At 43.1% G+C, this 19,190-nt stretch overlaps 1 protein-coding gene across 1 annotated transcript in view; it reads right to left on the bottom strand.

The window, feature by feature from the left end:
• The window catches only part of ACSM2B (acyl-CoA synthetase medium chain family member 2B), a 38,299-nt gene that overhangs the window by 1,474 nt on the left and 17,635 nt on the right, over window positions 1-19,190 (bottom strand). The window contains 10 exon segments of the mRNA XM_044391510.3: window positions 8,305-8,424; window positions 9,738-9,837; window positions 9,959-10,086; window positions 11,008-11,109; window positions 12,232-12,312; window positions 13,516-13,639; window positions 13,859-13,938; window positions 16,037-16,128; window positions 16,131-16,192; window positions 17,958-18,101. Coding sequence (XP_044247445.1) covers window positions 8,305-8,424; window positions 9,738-9,837; window positions 9,959-10,086; window positions 11,008-11,109; window positions 12,232-12,312; window positions 13,516-13,639; window positions 13,859-13,938; window positions 16,037-16,128; window positions 16,131-16,192; window positions 17,958-18,101 — 1,033 coding nt within the window.

Below are 19,190 nucleotides of genomic sequence, written 5' to 3'. Positions count from 1 at the left end.
CACAGGGGAGATCTAGGAAGGGTTTGGTCTCAGGAAGGAGGGAAGAGATAGAAAGAATGCTGCCCAAAGCATTCTAGCAGACAGACTTTTAAAGAGAGACACATCTATTGAGGAATATAATGTTATACTGTGAATCCACTGGATCCTCCAAAATATTCAGTTACAACTCAAAATGCATAATATTTTGGGTATGATTAGATTTCTAGTTTCCTTTTAAAATACTTATTAAATGCTTGATTTTTATCGTCTCACATCACCATATGAAGACAGATGAGGAAATGAAACAACTTACCCAACATCACTCAGTGAGTAACAGGCTCCACACCCAGCGTGAATAGAGCCCAATATGGGGGTTGGACTCATGACCCTGAGATCAAGACCTGAGCTGAGATCAAGAGTCAGATGCTTAACTGACTGAGCCACCCAGCTTCCCCTTTATGAAACATTTTATTGATTAGAAAGAGTCATAATCTGGATAAAGTGAATGAATATATAGTTCAATTTCGGATTGAAGAGTTACTGACAAGGTGATTTATTAACCTGCTCTTTTGTTCAAGATTGACCACTATCAATTAACAATATTGTTGTCAGTCCTGGGGGAGGAGTTAAGATGGCAGAAGAGTAGGGGTCCCCTTTTTCAGCCGGTCCCCTGAGTCGAGCTGGATAGGTACCAGATCATCCTGAACATCCACAGAATCAGCCTGAGACGCAGAAAGATACATCTGGATCTCTACAAATGAACATCTCCAGCACTGAGTACTGAGATACGAAGCGGGGAGCCGTGAAGCTGCGCACAGATATCGGAAGATAAATGGAAGGGGGAGGGAGCCGCCGTGTTCAGGCGCTGGGAAGTGGTAGCCACCTGCACTGGGGAGCGGGTGGACTCGCGGACCGGCACCCACGAGAGAGCAGACAGAGACCGTAAGCCAGGGAACACACGTGACCAGACTGAAAACCGGAGCTCTGGAGTGCGTGCAAACCACACTGAAACGGAGCTCCAGAGCGCGTGGGGGCGGCTGGTGGCTGGTGGTGTTAGAAACACAAAGGACAGAGACACGCTGGCCCTGGAAGTGGTGGCTGGGACACCGGGTGTGGGGCGCACATCCCAGGACGCTGCAGGGTTGAGCAGCACCAACAGAAACAGAGTTAAAGTGGCCAGAACACCAGTGGAGAACCATCTGCGATCCCTCTGTTCTGAGACAGAGGCTGAGATTTGGCCACTGCTGCTCTGACTCTCAGAAGAGGCACAGCAAACCGCCAGGGAAAGCCACCAGAGAACAAAAGCCTGGAAATACCTGCTCAGTGCGCGATCCCCATCCCCCCTCGCAAGGGACACGAAGACTCTACCCAAACAGGGTTGCCTGAGTATTGGCGCGGCAGGCCCCTCCCCCAGAAGGCAGGCTGAAAAATCAAGAAGCCCACATCCATAACTTCCCCATAAAACAAGTGCACACTGCCTGGGTCCTGGTCAATAATTTGGGCTCTGGACAACCCCGCAACCTCTCCTCATCAGAATGACGAAAATGAGAAATCCACCCCCCCAGCAAAGAAAAGACAATGAGTCTGTGGCCTGTGCCACAGAACTAATGGATATGGATATAACCAAATTATCAGAAATGGAGTTCAGAGTAACAATGGTCAAGATGACGTGTAGACTTGAAAAAAGTATTAACGAAAATGTTAATGAGAATATAGAATCTCTAAAGGCAGAAATGAGAGTGAATTTGGCAGAAATTAAAAATTCTATGAGCCAAATGCAGTCAAAACTAGAGGCTCTGATGGCCAGGGTGAATGAGGCAGAAGAATGTATTGGTGAATTGGAGGATGGGTTAGTAGAAAAGAAAGCTAAAATAGAAACTTGGCTCAAAAAAATCCAATCTCAAGAACGTAGGTTACGGGAGATTACTGACTCAATGAAATGTTCCAATGTCAGAATCATCGGCATCCCTGAGAGGGGTGGAGAAAAACAGAGGTCTAGAAGAGATATTTGACCAAATTGTAGCTGAAAACTTCCCTAAAATGGCAAAGGAAACAAGCATTTGTGTCCGAGAGGCAGAGAGGACCCCTCCCAAGCTCAACTACGACAAACCTACACCACGTCACGTCATAGTGCAATTCGCAAATATTAGATCCAGGGATACAGTATTGAAAGCGGCCAGGGCAAAGAAATTTCTCATGTACCAAGGCAAAGGTATCAGAATTATGTCAGACCTGTCTACACAGACCTGGAATGAGAGAAAGGGATGGGGGGGCATTTTTAAAGCTCTTTCAGAGAAAAACATGCAGCCAAGGATCCTCTATCCAGCAAGGCTGTCATTCAGAATTGATGGAGAGATAAAGACCTTCCAGAATCGCCAGTCATTGACCAATTTTGTAACCACGAAACCAGCCCTACAGGAGATATTAAGGGGGGTTCTATAAAAGTAAAAAGGCCCCAAGAGTGATACAGAACAGAAAGTCACAATCTATAGAAACAAAGACTTTACAGGCTACATGGCATCATTAAAATCATATCTCTCAATAATCACTCTCAATGTAAATGGCCTAAATGCTCCCATAAATGCCAGAGGGTTGCAGATTGGATAAAAAGACATGACCCATCCATTTGCTGTCTACAAGAGACTCATTTAGAACCTAAATATACATCCAGACTGAAAGTAAAGGGACGGAATACCATCTTTCACGCCAATGGACCTCAAAAGAAAGCTGGGGTAGCAATTCTCATATCAAACAGATTGATTTTAAACTAAAGACTATAGTTAAAGATACAGAAGGGTACTATATTATTCTTAAAGGATGTATCCAACAAGTGGATATGACAATTATAAATATCTATGCCCCCAACAGGGGAGCAGCAAGATACACAAGCCAACTCTTAACCAGAATAAAGAGACATATAGATAAAAATACGTTAATAGTAGGGGACCTCAACACTCCACTATCAGCAATAGACAGATCACCTAAGCAGAAAATCAACAAAGAAACAAGAGCTTTGAATGCCATACTCGACAAGTTGGACCTTATAGATCTATATAGAACACTACACCCCAGAACAGCAGAATACTCATTCTATTCTAATGCCCATGGAACATTCTCAAGAATAGACCATGTTCTGGGTCACAAAACAGGTCTCAACCAATACCAAAAGACTGAAATTATTCCCTGCATATTCTCAGACCACAATGTTTTGAAATTGGAACTCAACCACAAGGAAAAATTTGGAAGAAAGTCAAACACTTGGAGACTAAGAACCATCCTGCTCAAGAATGATTCGATAAACCAGGAAATCAAAAATCAATTTAAACAATTTATGGAGACCAACGAGAATGAAAACACAACGGTCCAAAACCTATGGGACACTGCAAAGGCAGCCCTAAGGGGAAAATACATAGCCATCCAAGCCTCACTCAAAAGAATAGAAAAATCTAAAATGCAGTTTTTATATTCTCACGTCAAGAGGCTGGAACAGCAACAGAGGAACAGGCCTAATCCATGCACGAGAAAGCAGTCGATCAAGATTAGGGCAGAGATCAATGAATTAGAAACCAGGAGCATAATAGAGCAGATCAACAGAACTAGAAGCTGTTTCTTTGAGAGAATAAATAAAATTGACAAACCGCTGTCAAGACTTATCCAAATGAATAGAGAAAGGACCCAAATTAATAAAATTATGAAAGAAAAGGGAGATGTCACAACCAACACCAATGAAATTGGAAGGATTATTAGAAACTTTTATCAACAGATTTATGCCAATAAATTAAGCAATCTGGAAGAGATGAGGCCTTCCTGGAAACCTATAAACTACCAAGACTGAAACAGGAAGAAATTGATTTTTTAAACAGACCAATTAATTATGAAGAGATTGAAACAGTGATAAAAAAACCTTCCAAAAAACAAAACCCCAGGGCCTGATGGTTTTCCCGGGGAATTCTACCAAACATTCAAAGAAGAAATAATACCTATTCTCCTAAAGCTATTTCAAAAAATAGAAACAGAAGGAAAGCTACCAAACTCATTCTATGAGGCCAATATTACCTTGATCCCCAAACCAGGCAAAGACCCCATCAAAAAGGAGAATTACAGACCGATTTCCCTAATGAATATGGACGCCAAAATTCTCAACAAGATCCTGGCTAATAGAATCCAACAGTACATTAAAAGGATTATCCATCATGACCAAGTGGGATTCATCCCTGGGATGCAAGGGTGGTTCAAAATTTGCAAATCCATCAGTGTAACAGATTTTATCAACAAGAAAAAAGCCAAAAATCATATGATCCTCTCAATAGATGCAGAAAAAGTATTTGACAAAATACAGCATCCTTTCCTGATTAAAACCGTTCAGAGTGTAGGAATAGAGGGTACATTCCTCAATCTCATAAAAACCATCTATGAAAAGCCTACAGCAAATATCAGTCTCAATGGGGAAAAGCTGGAAGCCTTTCCCTTAAGATCAGGAACACGACAAGGATGCCCACTCTCACCATTATTATTCAACACAGTACTAGAAGTCCTTGCAACAGCAATCAGACAACAAAAAGGGATAAAAGGTATCCAACTCGGCAAAGAAGAAGTCAAACTATCTCTCTTCGCAGATGACATGATACTCTATATGGAAAACCCAGAAGAATCCACGCCCAAACTACTAGAAGTTATAGAGCAATTCAGTAATGTGGCGGCATACGACATCAATGCTCAGAAATCAGTTGCATTTCTATACCCGAACAATGAGACTGAGGAAAGAGAAATTAGGGAATCCATCCCATTTACAATAGCACCAAAAACCATACGTTACCTTGGAATTAACTTAACCAGAGACGTAAAGGACCTATATTCTAGAAACTACAAATCACTCTTGAAAGACATTGAAGAAGACACAAAAAGATGGAAAAATATTCCATGCTCATGGATCGGAAGAATCAACATAGTTAAAATGTCCATGCTACCCAGAGCAATCTACACTTTCAATGCTATCCTGATCAAAATACCAATGACATTTTTCAAAGAACTGGAACAAACAGCCCTTAAATTTGTGTGGAACCAGAAAAGGCCACGAATCGCCAAGGAATTGTTGAAAAGGAAAAACAAAGCTGGGGGCATCACAATGCTGGATTTCAAGCTGTACTACAAAGCTGTGATCAACAAGACAGCATGGTACTGGAACAAAAACAGACACATAGACCAATGGAACAGAATAGAGAACCCAGAAATGGACCCTCAGCTCTTTGGGCAACTAATCTTTGACAATGCAGGAAAAAACATCCGGTGGAAAAAAGACCGTCTCTTCAATAAATGGTGCTGGGAAAATTGGACAGCTACATGCAAAAGAATGAAACTTGACCAATTTCTCTCACACCATACACAAAGATAAACTCTAAATGGATGAAAGACCTCGATGTGAGACAGGAATCCATCAAAATCCTAGAGGAGAACATAGGCAACAACCTCTACGACATCGGCCACAGCAACCTTTTTCATGACACATCTCCAAAGGCAAGTGAAACAAAAGGTAAATTGAACTTGTGGGACTTCATCAAGATAAAAAGCTTCTGCACAGCCAAGGAAACAGTCAAAAAAACTAAGAGGCAGCCCACGGAATGGGAGAATATATTTACAAATGATACTACAGATAAAAGACTGGTATCCAAGATCTACAAAGAACTTCTCAAACTCAATACACAAGAAACAAATAAACAAATCATAAAATGGCAGAAGATATGAACAGACACTTTTCCAATGAAGACATACAAATGGCTAACAGAGACATGAAAAAATGTTCAAAATCATTAGCCATCAGGGAAATTCAAATCAAAACCACCTTGAGATACCACCTTATGCCAGTTAGAATGGCAAAAATTGACAAGGCAGGAAACAACAAATGTTGGAGAGGATGTGGAGAAAGGGGATCCCTCCTACATTGTTGGTGGGAATGCAAGTCGGTACAGCCACTTTGGAAAACAGTGTGGAGGCCCCTTAATAAGTTAAAAATTGAGCTACCCTATGATCCAGCAATTGCACTACTGGGTATTTACCCCAAAGATACAGACGCAGTGAAGGGAAGGGCCATATGCACCCCAATGTTCAGAGCAGCATTGTCCACAATAGCTAAATCGTGGAAGGAGCCGAGATGTCCTTCAACAGATGACTGATTAAGAAGATGTGGTCCATATATACAATGGAATATTACTCAGCTATCAGATAGAACGAGTTCTCAACATTTGCTGCAACATGGACGGCACTGGAGGAGATAATGCTAAGTGAAATAAGTCAAGCAGAGAAAGACAATTATCATATGGTTTCTCTCATCTATGGAACATAAGAACTAGGAAGATCGGTAGGAGAAGAAAGGGATAAAGAAGGGGGGGTAATCAGAAGGGGGAATGAAGCATGAGAGACTACGGACTCCGAGAAACAAACTGAGAGCTTCAGAGGGGAGGGTGTGGGGGAATGGGATAGACTGGTGATGGGTAGTAAGGAGGGCACGTATTGCATGGTGCACTGGGTGTTATACGCAACTAATGAATCATCGAACTTTACATCAAAAAAAAAATAAAAATTAAAAATTAAACAAACAAAAATACTTATTAAATGCTTATTATATGCTAGCCTTCTGAGTACCTTATGTCTTACAAATATTAGCTCTTATTAACAACCTGGAAAGGGATAACACCATTTTCCCCATTTCACAGATAAGGAAACTGAGGCACAGAGAAATTGTTAAGTAAGTGATGGAGATGAATTGGTATACAACTATCTAATTCCAGAGACTGTGCTATACTGACTGCCTCACTATGAGTTTGAGGCTGAAAGCCAGTGTGGTGGACTCTTTGATGTGCTGCTCAGATTCCCCTCTAAGAATGATTTAACCCTCCCACCCCTCACTGCTAGACCTCCCTGGGGACAGCTACAGTCAAGGAGAGCTGACTCTCCCAGGGCCGCATCCCCATCCTAGCACAGCCTGCATCCAAGCCTGACCTACATGGGGCTACAGAGCACCCTACCAACCTTGCCTGTAGCTCAGGAAACTCTGAAAGGTTGTCCTAGCAGCAGAAGTCCCCATGGGGTTGGCTGAGGTCCCCCAGTGAGACTACATCACAGGGCACCTTCACCTTCTGCCCAATCCTGTCCCCTACACTTCCCTCCCCTTCCCTTTCCTTCCTTTTCTTTCCCCAGCTGTTGATCCCAAAGCACTCCCTAATAAACCTCTTGTATGTTAATCTCCTTCCCAGAGTCTGCTTCTCAGAAAATCCATCTATGACCATTAGCCTGTGCTGACAAAGCATCAGTGAGCTTCTGGGTTCTGTACACAGCTCAGTAGCTTTAGGCTTAACATAGTTGCTCTCATCTCTACCTGAGACTCAAAAATATATTTTTTTTCCTTCTCCCTGGGGCAAGCTCCTATCTTGTACCCACCTCCAAAACCTGGGTCCCACTTCAGTGTCAACCTGCATGTCTTAGATCCCCGCCCCAGAATGAAAACAGGTATAGTGGATTCTATGCTCTTTGCCTTTTCTGGTAAGAGCACTTCCACTTTCCTGTGGGAAGCCACCCCTCTCTCCCTCAGGCCATATCATAGGTGTAGGGCAGTCTTCACTCCATCTTTCCTGCATTTGCTTCAGCGGTGATCACATGACCCAGAACTGGCCAATCAGAGTGTTCCATCACCCTGGTTCTAGGGATTATTTAATGATGGGTCCATCACCTAAACTGGTCCAATGAGAATCAACCTGAAGACTTTTGATGGTGCCTTTGGGGGGAAAGGTGCTCTTTTATTACTGTGATTTGTTGAATTGCTAAAAACCTGTGTTTGGAGCTGCTGACCATTACGAAGGGGGAACATTTTAAGAAATGAAGCCAATACAGAAAGAGAGTCAAGGGCTGAAAGAAGCATCCCTGACTACATCAGTTGAATGCCTGTTACCAGCCACAACTAAAGCTGCCCCCATCTCTGGACTTTTCAATTGTGTGAGCAATAAAGTTCATGTTAGATTTCTGTTGCTGACAAGCAAAAGAATCCTGAATAAACAGCGAGACCCCAGTGCAGAGAGTAGGAATTTGGTTCGGTATTGACCAGAACTTATTCCCATAGGAGCACCCAACTTTCAGTTCGAAGCAAGCTACAGGCTGAGGCAAATTTTCAAGACTCCAGACAGTGACTGCATGGTCTTTTGGGGCTTTCTTGGTCATAATCAGGCAGAACTTTGGAATTATAGGCCTCATCCAGAGCCAGAAGAAGAGAAATACAAGAAGAGAATCACCTCTCCTTCCTCAGGTTGGGGGAGCAAGGAAGCTCAGAGGCCTCACCTTCCTTGGGTGCTTATACGGGGCTGTTACTGACTTCATGTGCTGCTGCAGCTCCTTGGTGAGCTGGTCTGGGTCATGGGACAGAAACTGTGGGGCCAGGACCACAAATGCCTTCACCACCTGCAGCAAAAATGAGGGCCAAGAGAGAAGGAAACAATGTGTTGTCATTTCCTGAAATAATGCGGAAACAGGGTTAAAGCTTCCAACACAGCTACCCCCTTTATATCCCCTCAGCTGTGCCTCCAGATATCTGGGCAAGAGAAAGGGAGAAAATAGGGATAACAATGGCTAAGGTCGCAGCTCTCTCTCAAGTGGCTTATTGGATGGGCAGGTAGGACTGTAAATTGAAACTACCCTCACCCCATATCCCAGGAATAATAGAGAGTGATAGGGAGAAACTCCCTATAAGAGAAGAGCAAAAAATAAAGACTGGGATCATAAATCTAAATGATTTGTTTAACCACTCCAAAGTAGTTTGTACATCTATAAAATGGTGATCCAATTGTCATACTTAATTCATGCTAAATAAAATGAAATCACACATAGCAAGCATTAGCTCAGTGCTCGGCACAGAGGGATTTTCAGTAGGGGATCCCCTTTGGGCCTCCCTTGCCTAGTGGCTCCTGTGATTTCCATGGCTAATATGGCCCATACCTGGGGCGCCTGGGTGGCACAGCGGTTAAGCGTCTGCCTTCGGCTCAGGGCGTGATCCCGGCGTTATGGGATCGAGCCCCACATCGGGCTCCTCTGCTATGAGCCTGCTTCTTCCTCTCCCACTCCCCCTGCTTGTGTTCCCTCTCTCACTGGCTGTCTCTATCTCTGTCAAATAAATAAATAAAATCTTTAAAAAAAAAAAAATATGGCCCATACCTGCCAGAGATATGATGTTATTCAACTTGTACCCTGTCGAAAGGTACTTGGACATTGACCCACACCTCTGTACCTTACCTTTCTCTACACATATACCAAGCTCTGTTAGACTCCATCTGGGCCTGTTTCTATAACCCTAGCATGAAAGGGGTCTTTCTTTTTCCTTATATTTTCATTGTAAAGCCCATGGCTCAGGGGCTCTATCTCTTGGCTCAAATCACTCCTCTGTTCTGGTTAGGAATCAAATTCTGATTCAAATGCCAACCAGCAGAATGGAATCCCTGTGGCCTCATAATAATAGACCTTATATGTGCCAGGCCTTGTTAAAAGCACTTCACAAACATTAACACGTTCAATTCTCACAATAACACCTCATCTTACAGATGGGAAACTGAGGCCCAAAGAAGCTGAGTAACTTGCCCAAGGTCACACCACTGGTAAGTGGCAGGGCTTTCAGCCCCTAGATTCCATGATCTTTACCACCATGCAATGTGTCCTTGTCTTCAAAATCGGCACACCCCACCTCCCACCCTTGCAACACCAGGCTGCTGCTCCCATGTCACCTCTCCTCGGACAGGGTCCGGGCTGCTGATTACAGCTGTCTCAACCACAGCAGGATGCTCCATCAGTGCATTCTCCACCTCTGAGGGCCCAATCCGGTACCTGTAGAAGAGCCTGTCTTTCAGAGAACACTAGATATGCAACCTCTAGGCCAGCCCAGAAGTTCAGAACCAGCCAGAATAAAGATTCAGGTTACCCTTTCCAGCCCAGAAACCAAGCTCACCCGCTGGAGTTAATGATGTCATCTGCCCGCCCCAGGTACTGGAAATAGCCATCTTGATCCTTGACTGCCCGATCTCCAAGGATCCAAAAATCCCCTCGAATGTTGGCTGCTGTCTTCTCAGGATTGTCCTAGTGACCACAGCAAGTCATAGTCACTGTAACTGCATAGCCGAAATCCTCTGCCCCAGGGCTGGCATGAACAGATTTGTAGATTGAACAACTACACATGATGACCTTGCTCTGGACCCATCAACCTCAGCCCTCAGGTGGACCAGGAACTTTCCCCTTTACTTCAATTATTGTACCCAGTGTCTCTCACCTACTCCCCAGGGTCCAGTCTGATGGATAATACTGATGCATTTATTCACCTATGCTCTAGGACACTATCTTGTAGTAAGCACACAATAAATGACAGCAACTATTGGTATTTCATTTATTATTTAAGTGATTATTTCATCATCTTGGTATCAGAAAGTGTGTGTTTGAGGTCTTCCCTGTCCATTTTTTCAATAGTAGTGCTCTTGGCTGACTTTTATAATCTCTGACTTCACCATCCATCCTCACCTGTACAGCAAGGCCATTGGACTTAAGGATCATCTATTTCTAATGTTCCAAGGTGTAAAGATAGGGATGATTTCAACTATATGGTGAAGTCTCAATGTCATGTCTAGCATAGCTCTAAAGGAGCTCAATGGCCTAGAGCAGGGGAGAGATACTTGGAGAGGGGCAGGGCTGCCCCTGGGAGAGTACTGTTGTATGTAGTTTGGGGGCAATAAACTTTTTTGGCATGAAACAGTTTTGGGGGGGGTAGAAAAGGGTAACGGGAGAAAGATAATTCTTCAAAAGGAATCTTAGGGGTAGGTTAAAGATGGCAGGGGTGAATACCCAGTTTTTTCTCTCTGCAAAGTGCCCATTCTTGGACACTGGACACCACTTGTCCCATGTCCTGTCATGGTTTACCTCTTGGGAGGTACATAACTTTGCCCCCCACCATCCCTCTCAGAGTCCACTATCCCTATAGGGAACAGAGGGGAGGAGTGGGTGCCTTACCACATAGCCAGAGAAGATGCCTATAGGCCTGATGGGCTTTACCCTGATGCCCACATCTCCCTCCGTACCAGGGGGCAAGACCTTGCCCTTGTCGTCCAAGACCTGAAGGAGAAAGCAGATAGGAAGTAGATGCTGCATAACAGGAGGGGGCTGGAGGGGCAGCGCGGAAGAGCTGAGCTGGTCTGATGGAAGACCCTCTTGCTCCAGCGGTGACCAAAAACAAGAACCAAAAACCAGGGGGAGCAAAGAATTTTACACCTCAACCTCTAATCCATCTGCCTGGGATGGTTGAGGTAAAGCCCCCTATGGAGATTGGACCAGATGAGCTTGGGAAGAATCTTTTGTCTGTAAGAGCTCAGTAAATACAATAGCCTCCCATTATCTTTGAGGGCTATGAACTTGGGTATCAGACAGATCAAAACTCAAATTATGCCTCTGCTACCTTACTAGTTGACTTTGAGCTGCCTGAGCTCTACGTTTCAGTGCCTTCATTGGTCTAACCGGGATGATAACTAAGCTTATGTCACAGAATTGTATGAGAATGAAGAAAGATATTTTTAAAAAGTATTAAAAAATGATTATCAAAGTCAGGGGGATGGAGAAGGAGGCAATTACAAATAACACTGAATAGAGTCTAAGTTGTTACACTTCAGATAAATATACCTATGCACATAACCATAGGTACAAATTATATTTCTTGGAATTTAGCCCAAAGAAATAAGGGAAAAGAGCAAAATTTTAGCTAAGACATCTTGCTTGTTGTTTTAACTATGAAAATTTTGGAAATCATCCAGCAAAAGGCATAAAGAGTACTGGAGCCATATGATTTACTGCTATGTAGTCATTAAAATTCATGTTGTTGGTAGGTATTATTTGACCTGGAAAGATGGTCACCCAAGATTGTTCAAGATAAAAGTAAGTTACAAAATGATATGTCAAGATTCACCCTTATTTTTAAAAAAATGTATATATTTATAGAAATGGCTGGCTACTTAATTTGCTGGCTATTCAAAGTGGTTTTCTCTGGATGATAAAAATATGATTAACTTTCTTTTGTCTTCCTTCCCTCTCTCCCTTCTTTTCATCCTTATCCTTCCTTTTTAAATATCATTTAAATATCTTTAATTTCAATTATTTTTCCTTAGTGAACAATGTAATAAATAAATTACTGAAAAATTAGTGCATTCCCTATTTTTCCCTCCCTCCTTAGAGCCCCTAACAAACCTGCACACCATAATGGGGAATAGCAGTTCCCAGGTAACCAGGTTTGATTTTCATGGTCTTGGAAACTCTGCAAGTGAGTCCCTGCAGAAGATTGTTAGACAGATTGGCAAACCTCAGGAGTCATATGGTCACAGAAAAAAAGCAAAAAAAGATTTAGCAGAGCAGATCCTAACACAGTCTTGAAGTTGCCTTTTCGTTGGTAGATCCCTCAGTCCCCTGCTCCTGGCTCCCTCCCCTTTACTGGAACCTCCATCCTGGGGGTTGCACTAAATTGTTTGGAAAGCAATCTAACTGACCCCCCCCCCACAGGGAAAAGGAACTGACAGCCACATTTTAATCTCTTTAGAAGGAGCTATACTTTAATAAGGGACCGTGGGCCACAAAAGTCCTTTAAAACAATATAGGATTAAATTATCTCCCATAGGAGGGCTAGCTCTGCATGAATCCTAAAATGAATCTTAACAGAGATGCTGGTATTTAAAGGAACATTCCCTAAATATGGATTCTTCTGAAAGGTTAGAAGCCCTTGCCACACATCCACTGTCCTCACCCATATTTGCAAAGCTCTTTCACATCACAGTGCTCTCATCCATAAGCTCTCTCAGGAATCCTGCCAGGGGCACCCATTAACCATAGAGGGGTGTAGGATAAAAGAGTGGAGAGGAGGAGGCCAGAGGTACTGAGGGTCACAGGTAAGAGGCACTGGAAAAGTTGCTGGGGAAACTATTTCTCAGGTTGTTTTGATAAAGCAGCAGAGTATAGAATAATGTGAATTCACCTTGTGCTCAAGGGGCCCCAAGAGTTCCAAGAAGACATCTCAGCGGGTAAGGTGGGGGTCTTAGTGGGTTCTTCTCCCCATTCCTCACTTTAGTCTGAGCAGTTTAGGACAGAGTCTGACATGCTTGATAAGTTTAGGTCTCTGCTAAAATGTTACCCCATTACAGAGGACTTCCCTGAAAACCATAACAGAAATACCAGTCCCTCATCCCACGTCACCCACCCCCTCTCACCTCTTTCCTCTATAGAATGTCTCACTGTCTGCCATGTCATATATCTATTAGTTTATGTCTCAGCCCCCCACTCCCACTAGAGTGTAATGTCCAGGAGAGTAGAAGCTTTGGCTACTTTGTTTTTGTTCAATTGTCAATAACTATTCCACAGTAGGTGCTCAATAAATATTTACCGAATAAGTGCATGATAAGTGGTAGCTCGTATTTTTATTATCAGAGAGCCTTTTGAAGCCCACCATGTTCACTAGCCCACGGTTCCCCTAGCAACAAGTACCGTTTCTGTCTGGCCATAGAATTCTCGGATGTCCAGTCCTGTCTGGGCCCTCCACTTCACCAAAGTGTCTGGAAGGAGGGTCTCTCCTCCACTGAAGCAGTTCTGTAGATGTGGGAACTTGTAACTGAAGAAGAGAAGGGAGGTAAATGTTCCCCCTGAGGCTCCCTGGAACCAAACTCTGTCCAGGCCTAAAGAGGTTTCCAGGTATTTTAATGATGAGGTAGGCTTCATGGGGTAACCCATGCTTAACGGGTCAGAGAGATAAGCATATGTGTATGTGGTGGAGGCAGGAAGATGGACCAATAAACCTGGAGGCTCATTCCAACCCCCAAAGCCCCATCACCTAGAAAGATCCTGTTGTACCAAGATCCGGTAAATGATGGGTGCTCCTACCAGGCTGTTGATTGGGTTGCTGGACAGCACCTGGAGGGAGAGAGCCAGCTGACACTAACCACCAGGTTAGGTGCCGAACTTACCAGCATGCACAGTGGTTGCAAGCATGGGCCCTGGAGTTGGGCTCTGGATTTAAATCAGACCTTCTTTATTCTGTCTATTTCAGGCCAAATTCTCAAGCCAAAAATAATAGAGAAATAACCACCTATCATTACAGAGAAAGGACCCAGGACTAATTTGGAACATTTTTGTCAAATCCTGGCTCACTGTTCCTGCCTCTTTAATGACTCAACCCCATTAACACACCTACAGAATTATGTAGACCCCCAGTCACCAAGGGAAGGAGGTCAGTCACTGTTGCAAATTGGACGTGTGGTCTTGGTTAAGTCACTTAACCTTCCAGGACTAGTTCTGTTAACAGATTAATTCCAGCCCTATTTTCCTAAAGCTCTTTTGGGGACATAATTCAGGTAGAAAAGTGCTTTGAAAAGCTAAAAGCACCAGGGCACCCGGGTGGCTCAGTCAGTTAAGCAGCCAACTCTTGGTCTTGGCTCTGGCTAGGGTCATGATCTCAGGGTCCTCAGATCCAGCCGCTTGTTGGGCTCCACACTCAGCAGGGCGTCTGCTTCAGGATTCTCTCTCTTCCTCTCCCTTTGCTCCTTCCCCTGCTCACATGCACACGCACTCTGTCTCAAATCAATTTTAAAAAGTCAGAAGTGCCTCTAAACAATTCAGTAGAAGTGTTATTAAAAATAGCTAATACTGAATACTTGCCAGCCCCTGTGCTAGCTCGTCGAATTCTCACGATAACCTCATGGAGTGTGTACTATCACCCACATTTTAAGAACGGAAAACTGTTGAGTCAGAGGGTTAAGTAATTTGCCCATAGAATCAGCAGGGAGTGGAGCCAGCATTTCTGGCCTGTACTTTTAACTGTGATGCAACACCACCTCCGTCCCATGTTTTGCTCTGTGCATAATTTATTACAAAGAGTGATTCAGGCAAAAATGTCTAGAAAAAATGATTAACATTAGCACATCACATGATTATTTCCTCCAAGTGTTCTTTTTAAGAAAAAAAAAAGATTTTATTTGTCAGAGAGAGAAAGCGTGTGTGCACGTGAGCACAAGCAGGGGGAGCGCAGGAAGAGGGAGTGTAGGCAGAGGGAGAAGCAGGCTCCCAGATGAGCAAAGAGCCCAATGCCATACTCGATCCGGGGACCCTGAGATCATGACCTGAGCTGAAGGCAGACGTTTAACTGACTGAGCCACCCAGGCATCCCTCTGACTGTTCTTGATGAACTGGTACAAGTGATAAAAATATTCACATTTCCCTTATTGCTTTGCCTTACAGGAAGCTCAAAATGCAATCAGCTACTTATTTGCTATACTTCCCCTTACTCTCCTTAATTCCACCCCCTCAACCCACAGACATCTCCACCCTGTATTTTTCTAATTTGCTTTACAATTTTACATCTGTTTTCATGTTGCTGTTTTCCAATTGTGACACTTAATAAAAGCCACTTCAAATCCTTTTCGGAAGGAAGGAGTTACTCTGTTTAAATTTGTTTAAAACAGAATCTCTTGAGATAATCCAGACCATGTCTGACTTTTTGACCTTTAAGTATGCCATCCATGCCTCGGTTTGCCATCAACAGCTTCAGAGACCTGGAGGCCCCAAGACATCGATGGCCCAACTCCCCATCTTTGTTGTAGAATCCAACATAAGGTGTGCCTTTGCAAGCAAAATAAACCCATTTCCATTGCTTTGTTGCTCCAGGGTCATGTAATATGTAGATTTTATTTAATGGCTATCCCATTAAGTTCCACAGGAAAAAGTCTGATACTCGACACCAAACCAAGAGCCCATTAAATATGTTTTGAGTGAACGAATGGCCAATGTTAACTGCCCCCTGAATATATTCCTTTTATCTCTATATGGGTCTCTCTCCTTTCCTAGACCAGGAGCTCAATGATGGCAAGGACCACTTCCATCTTGCTTACCTAATACTATCCATGCATGTGGCAAGAGTTAGTAAACATTTGCTGAATTGAAAGAAACTGCAATAAACTGGAGCGTGCAAACCTTGAGCCACCTCTGACCTGGTGCAAACTGAGTCCTGTCTTACCTTTAGAATGACTACTGGGTCAAACTTTCACAAAAGATGGATAAATGTGCATGCTCCTGCTGTCCAAGGTTCCAGAAACGAAGCCAAGATTTCAGTATCCAAGCTGTGTCTGATATGGTCCACATTATGTCAGAGGCTTGCAGGTCTATCCATAGGCTGAGAATATAGAAGAAATACGTGTACATACAAGTAGATGAGTGCATGCTGGGGTGGATGGAGCATGAGTGTGTGGGGGGGGTAGGGGTGGGTGTGTGCATAAGTATGTGTGTGTGTGTTTGCAGCACTGTACGTACGTATAAGCAGGCAGGGGGAAGGAGAGTTGTTCTATCCACATGTCTTATTTCAAGAAGGAGTGAATATTCAGAAGGTGTGACCCCAGCTTACATGACCTAACAGATAATTGGGTCTCATTCTCATTTTATTCTCAGAACTTAGTACAGTTTTTGGCATGAGGTAACCACCCAGAAAATGTTTACTAACAAAAGACATCTAAGTGAATATTCTAAAAAGTGGCCTTGCTAGGTTCAAGTTTGGTCAGATAGACCTTTGGTTCTCTTTTCTTGAAGAATCATTAACTGCCTATGCACAGTTGAAGGTCCTGTACAGGGTGAAATGTGTCTCCTTTCTCTCTTCAGACCAGAAGCCTGTGTTACAGGAAAAATGATTTAGGCTAGACACAAAGAACTTCCTTGTGGCTGGGAATCATCATAGTATGTGTCTCTTACTGAAGATGATTAATATTTTCAGCTCTGTAGGGAAATTGGGTCATAGCCTATCGGGACCAAATTTTGGGGTGATGGGTGGAAATTTAATATCTTACTTACATTTAAGTGATTTATTACTCCATCTTTTAGAAAGTGCATTTTTACTACAGTTCTTCTATTAAATAATTTCTATGAAATAATTTAATTTTCTGGTACTACAGACTCATAGATGGGGCATTTAAGTTTTTTAGATTTTTTGCATTAAAATATTTTTCCAGTTCTAATAGACTTAACATAATAAGCAGGATATCCTGGGGTTAAAAAAGACCCTGAATATCTCTTATTATTATTGCATGACAACCTTGGCACAGTATTTTCTGATTGCATTTATGAGGTTGATACACAGTGAAAGAAAATTCTGAATTATAGGATCTGAGATCCAGAAGTTCTGAGATCTCAGTTCATTTCATTACAGTTGACCCTTGAACAACATGGGGTTGAACTGCATGGGTCCACTTATATGCAATTTTTTTTCGATACAGTACAGTACTATAAATGTATTTTCTCTACCTTATGATTTTCTTAATAAAATACTCTTTTTTCATGAATACTTTATTGTTAGAAGACAGTATATAATGCATATTACATACAAAATAGGCATTAATTGATTATATTATCAGTAAGGCTTCTGGTTAACGGTACATTATTAGTAGTTAAGTTCTGCGGTAGTCAAAAGTTATCCCTGGATTTCAGCTGCACAAGGGCTAGTGCTCCTAACCCTTGTATTATTCAAGGGTAAACTGTAATCCAATTACAGTTTCCACCTCAACAGATCTGAAAAATAATTTGATGCTGACAACCAAAATGCCCTCTTGGAGTGTGGGTGACATCAAAGCAAATTACCAGCATTCCAAAGGACAAGATAGAGATCGGACTAGAAGGGGGAAATGCATATATACCTTGTGCTAATCCTATTAGACACACAGCTCAAAGCACTGAAACGGTATGGAGATCCCAAGTTATCTGAAACAAAAATGTCCCACCAATGGTCACTAGATACCCAGCTTGCTAAGCCATGCTCTCTCTTGCCCCCCTTCCCAACTGTCTTTCTCAGAAGCACTAGATGGTAGCCTATTCAAATAGAATTGGATTTGAGCTCAGAAAAGTCTCAAGCCCTGGTCATGTATTTCTCTGTAGAAAGAAAGGGTTTGTCTTACCCAGCATCCATCTTGGCCTTCATGCCCAGGCTTGAGTGGGAATGTTCCGTCATCTTGGGAAGGCCACTAGTCCCACTGGTGAAGTAGATGGCAGCTGCTTCTTGGCTTCCAGTCTCCACACAGCAATGAGTGGTAGATGCTTCCCTGATAAAGACAGACTATCACATTCTCAGATCTCTCTGGGACACTAGATGTCCCGGTGACTCATCTCCTCCTACCTTTCCCCATGCTGGCAAGGGCAAGTCAGCCAACGTACTTCAGAAGGGGTGCTTATGAATGGTTAAGATCAAGGGATTCTGAGTCAGTCACACTTGGGCTCAAAAACCCCTCAGATTTGGCATTTTATGTGACTTCAGACTATTTAACTTCTCTGAGTTTCACATTCTGTATTTGTGAAATCAATATCAATCATCTGTAACACCCATCTCACAGAGTTACTGAGAAAATTAACTAACACAAAGAAAATGAGCAACTTGCTCGGCAAAACTCAATAAATGTTAACCTGATTGTTGTTGGGAGCCCTCGCATGATACCAGGTTAATAGTAGGTGCTCGTTTAGTATCAGTTTTCACAATACAACCTCCTCTATTCCCTTGACTTCCTTCTCTTGAACATCTCCTCTAGTGTCTCAATTTCAAGTCTCTCAAAGCTGGTTGCATGTCGTCTCCTTCTCTGACAGTTATCTTTAAGACTATGACATTAGAAAAAGCTTTTGTTCTCCCTAGGGGTTTCCTAAGGTTTGTGTCTCTAATGGAGGGAGTCCAGACATGTGACAGGGAATTGCATCCCTCCAGCCAAGTTTGCCATACACTGTTGGAAGGACTCATAGAGTCCTCTGCTTCAGAAGCCTAGCTTAGAGATACAGAGGGTGAGAAGAAGATATTCAGTATATCAGCCTCCTCTGTGTTTACCTCATATGCTCTTGGCCTCACCTGATTCCTGCCAGGTTTGCAGTAAACAGCTCTGGGCATTTCAATCCACTTGGTGGTGCTTTTGGTGTGGACTATGGCTGATTCACTTTCTGCCCCAGGATTTCTCTGTTGTCACAATGGCATGGGACTCTGAGCCTGCTCTGTATGCATGCATGTGCAGCCCAGAAGTATGGGGCAGATGATACCCACCCCCTGTACAACCCTCCACCAATGGAGCTCAGGTGCTAATGGCTCAAAGCTTGCCGGTCCTTCAGTGGATAATCCTAAGAGGCATTCTGTGATGTCCCTGCAGATTAAGCCC

This window comes from Ursus arctos, unplaced genomic scaffold (assembly GCF_023065955.2).
Source record: "Ursus arctos isolate Adak ecotype North America unplaced genomic scaffold, UrsArc2.0 scaffold_2, whole genome shotgun sequence".
NCBI lineage: Eukaryota > Metazoa > Chordata > Mammalia > Carnivora > Ursidae > Ursus > Ursus arctos.
The sequence above is the reverse complement of the archived record's forward strand: the minus strand, read 5'-3'. Positions and strand labels throughout refer to the sequence as shown.